The 4,214-nt window shown below is 47.9% G+C and overlaps 1 protein-coding gene across 1 annotated transcript; it reads right to left on the reverse strand.

The window, feature by feature from the left end:
- Nucleotides 1–1,590: 1,590 nt before the first annotated feature.
- PPIA (peptidylprolyl isomerase A (cyclophilin A)) lies at nucleotides 1,591–4,032 on the reverse strand. Its single transcript, XM_014530562.1, has 4 exons — nucleotides 3,794–4,032; nucleotides 3,617–3,705; nucleotides 3,230–3,402; nucleotides 1,591–1,934 (listed from the first exon to the last, which is right to left on the reverse strand). Exons 2-4 carry the CDS (start codon nucleotides 3,623–3,625, stop codon nucleotides 1,802–1,804), a joined length of 315 nt encoding a protein of 104 aa, XP_014386048.1. The 5' UTR covers nucleotides 3,626–3,705; nucleotides 3,794–4,032; the 3' UTR covers nucleotides 1,591–1,801.
- Between the last annotated feature and the right edge of the window lie 182 nt (nucleotides 4,033–4,214).

A 4,214-nucleotide genomic window follows, 5' to 3' on the forward strand; every position in this document is an offset into this window, starting at 1 on the left:
TCAGGTGTCTCACAATCAAGTTTTTAAGTTCTGAATTCTGGGGAAAAAAAAAAAAGGGTCTGTTTGCCCCTAGCTGGTTTGCTCAGTGGATAGAGCATCAGCCTGCAGTCCGTGTTCAATTCCAGTCAAGATCACATGTTCAGGCTGTGGGCATGATCCCCAGTAGGGGGTGTAGGAGGCAGCCAATCAGTGATCCTCTCATCATTCATGTTTCTCTCCCTCTCCCTTCCTCTCTGAAATTGATAAAAACATATACAAAAAAAAAGGAAAAAAAAAAACATGGTCTATGTTCAAGTTTCACACGGTTCAGTATTTGTGGGCCTCCTCTGGGCCAGGCACTAAGATTCACTAAAAACCCTAGGGCTGTGGTCGGCAATCTGCGGCTCTTTGGCCCCTTGAGTGTGGCTCTTCCACAAAATACCGACTTCTGCGCATGGGCCACGAATTTTCAATTGCACTGTACGTGTGCGCCCGCGTGTGGCTCACGAGCCGTGGTTTGCTGACCACGGCCCTAGGGGGTCCGCTCAGAAACTGGCCACACACCATGGGGTAGGCACTCAAGTGTTTGATAATTGAGTCCTTACAACCCCATGAAGCAGGGTGCACCCTGTGTAAGAAGCGAGACTAGAATGTGAACTGGGTCCTGAAAAAAAAAATTCCCCCAGCCGGTAGCTCAGTGGTTGAGCATCAACCTATGAACATGCCCAGGTTGAGGGCTCAATCCCCAGTGAGGGGCATGCAGGAGGCAGCACATCAATGATTCTCTCCCTTCCTCTCTGAAGTTAATAAAAATGCATTAAAAAGATAGGCAAACCACCACTCAGCTCCGGGATTTCCTGTGGTACCTGAGCCCAGCCATCCCCTGGAACCCCAACCCATAGACAGGGAACTGGAGACAAGGCTTTTGAATATGCAAGCCCTGCTGGAACCTTTTCTCCACCTGGTTAACCCTTAAGGCAACTTGGGTATTGCCGACTAGTTCACCTTACTACACATGCCAGTGCCACCTGAAACACCAGTGTAACTAGCCATCTGGTCCGCCCTTCACCTGTTCTCTAGGTAGGAGCCTATCGTTTTCCCAATACCCAGCCTGGTACATTGGTGTCCAAGTTTGGCGTATACTTGTTAGAGGACTAATGACTTGGTGTGTGGTCACACCTAGGACCAGTCTATTAAGAGGAACTGAATGATGAAAGGAAGTCCACAGCCACCACGGAACATCATCCAGACACTAGTGCCTGGTCAGAGACCATGAGGAAATGTAGAGGACAAACCCACCCAGGGAGGCAAGTGCATCACCTGGTCACCTCAATAGCATTAGGACCCGGGATTGTTGGGACAACCAAGGCCCCAGCAGGAGCCAGCCAGGCGGGGCTGTGTTTGTGTTCCTGGCTTGCACCCCCACTGGGATTGTCCTGGGCAGGCTTCTGCCCATGCACAGGGTTCCTGACACTGAACCTTTACATTTGGTTTGATTTTACCTTTTGCTCATTCTGAGGTTAGGGAAGCAAAACACTACTCTGTGGAATTGAACAGCAAAGTTGCCTTAGGTAATGTTACTGCTTAAAATGAAACCCTAACCCAAACAAGGACAGACAACTGTTTAGTTTTTATTTCATAATCATAAACTTAACTCTGTAATCCAGCTAGACTGGGAAAGGGTAGGGAAATTATGGAACCCAATAAACTGGCAAGAGCACAAAGATTATGGAACATTCCAAGCAAATGGGGGTGAAGGGGTGCTCTCCTGAGCTACAGAAGGAATGGTCTGGTGGTTAAGATAAAACACAAGTCAAATTTATTAGAGTTGCCCACAGTCAGCAATGGTGATCTTCTTGCTGGTCTTGCCATTCCTGGACCCAAAGCGCTCCATGGCTGTCACAATATCCATGCCTTCCTTCACCTGGCCGAAGACCACATGCTTGCCATCCAACCTGGAAATAGAACAAACACCACCAGTAACCAGAGAGAACAAGCAGCCTGCATTGTCAATTAAGATGAGAAAAGAGCCCCACAAACCAATAATGCATACCCAAGAGCACACCAGAAGGGAAGCTTATCAAACAAACGCTTTATAAATACTGGAAACACCATAGATTGACTCAAAAAAAGTGGCTTAAGATTCTCCAACTGAGGCTAAAAAATTTATAATAGCCCAGCAAGCATGGGTCAATGGTTGAGAGTCAATCTATGAACCAGGAGGTCCTAGGTTCCATTCCTAGTCAGGGGATATGCCTGGGTTGCAGGCTTGTTCCCCAGTGTGGGGTGTGCAGTAGGCAGTTGATCAATGATTCTCTTTACTGATGTTTTTATATCTTTCTCCCTCTCTAGGAAAAAAGTTTAAAAAGTTTATAACGGACCCCTAAAGAGAGTCAGTAAGTCACATGCAAATTAGATAAAAATACTTTTAGCCTAAGCCTGGCTGGCGTGGCTCAGTGGTTGACCTATGAATCAGGTCACAGGTTCAATTCCTGGTCAGGGGATATGCCCGATTTATGGGCTCAATACCCAGTGTGGGGCGTGCAAGAGGCAGCTGACCAATGACTCTCATCATTGATGTCGGTCTCTCTCAAGAAAAATAACAAAAATAAAAAAAAAATCTTTTAGCCTAGCCGGTTTGACTCAGTGGATAGAGTCTCAGCCTGTGGACTGAAGGTTCCCAGGTTCGATCCCAATCAAGGGCACATGCCTGGGTTGCAGGCTCGATCCCCAGTAGGGGGTGTGCAGGAGGCAGCTGATCAATGATTCTCTCTCATCACTGATATTTTTTCCTCTCTCCCTTCCTCTCTGAAGTAAATAAAAATATGTTTTAAAAAACATTACTTAAAAAAACAAACATGTTTTTCATTGATTAGAGTGGAAGGAAGAGCGTTGGAAACATCAATGATGAAAAAGAATCATCAATTGGCTGCCCAACCCCCAATGGGAAACAAGCCTGCAACCTGGGCAATGTGCCCCAACCAGGCATCAACCTGTTACACCTCCTGGTTCATAAGTTGAAACAACCCCCTCACCCACACCGCTCAGGCTAAAAATACTACTTTTAAGTTAACTATCCGGCAGCCGAGCCCTGGTTCACTGTTCACAGGATCTTGCTCCCTCCCTATAGCAAACGATCTCAACTTGTAGGTATGCATGTTCTCCTACTACCCCAGACACAAGCAGCAGGGAAAGCCTGAAGCCCAGTGGTTAGAGTTCCTTGGTTGCCCCTGCTGGGTGCTGTCCTTACCACTCAGTCTTGGCCGTGCAGATGAAAAACTGGGAGCCGTTTGTGTTCGGCCCAGCATTTGCCATGGACAAGATGCCAGGACCTGTATGCTTCAGGACAAAGTTCTCATCCTCAAATTTCTCCCCATAGATGGACTTGCCGCCTGTGCCATTGTGGCGTGTGAAGTCACCACCCTAGAAATGTAAGAGAGAAAGAGAAATCTGTCACTTTTACAACATAATCAGAAGACGTGCCAAGTGGGCAAGGTTCAAACTTCAAAACTTAAGTTTAAACTGACCAGAAGGTTTCCGTGAAACCAAAAAGGAACAGTTCATGTTTACGCATTCTGAACGGTACTGGCTCAATCCCAAAGCTAACAACCCAAATCAAAATCCGTAAATTTCATACCTGGCACATAAATCCCGGAATAATTCTGTGAAAGCAGGAACCTTTATAACCAAATCCCTTCTCCCCGGTGGTCAGAGCACGGAAGTTTTCTGTTAAAAATAAAGAAAAAGGATATATGCACGTACACACACCCCCATTAACACTGGGCCGCCTTTACTAAAGGTCAAAGGAACTAACCTGCCGTCTTTGGAACCTTGTCCGCAAACAGCTGCAAGAGAAGAATGACACTTGCTTACACCTTTCATGGCTCACCGCCCGCCTTCAGGGCTCCGAACCAAGTCCATTCTCTCACTAGAAGGGACTGAGGCCCAACAGGCGCTCCGGGCGCCCCGAGGTCCTGCCAAACATCCAGAACCCGCGGTAACTGAGACGGTGCGAGGCTTCGAAGAAGCGACTTGGGGCTTTGCAGCGTTATGTCACCCACTTCCAGCGGATCCGCAGCTTCTCAGAAGGGACTGCCCAACAGGCGCTCCGGGCGCCCCGAGGTCCTGCCAAACATCCAGAACCCGCGGTAACTGAGACGGTGCGAGGCTTCGAAGAAGCGACTTGGGGCTTTGCAGCGTTATGTCACCCACTTCCAGCGGATCCGCAGCTTCTC

This window comes from Myotis brandtii, unplaced genomic scaffold, assembly GCF_000412655.1.
Source record: "Myotis brandtii unplaced genomic scaffold, ASM41265v1 scaffold743, whole genome shotgun sequence".
NCBI classification, from domain to species: domain Eukaryota; kingdom Metazoa; phylum Chordata; class Mammalia; order Chiroptera; family Vespertilionidae; genus Myotis; species Myotis brandtii.

Bases quoted from the DNA above. Each gene is read 5' to 3' on its own strand.
- PPIA (XM_014530562.1), bottom strand. The intron at 1,935-3,229 runs GTAAGGACAGCA...TTCTATTTCCAG, and splicing joins TGCACGGCCAAGACTGAGTG to GTTGGATGGCAAGCATGTGG.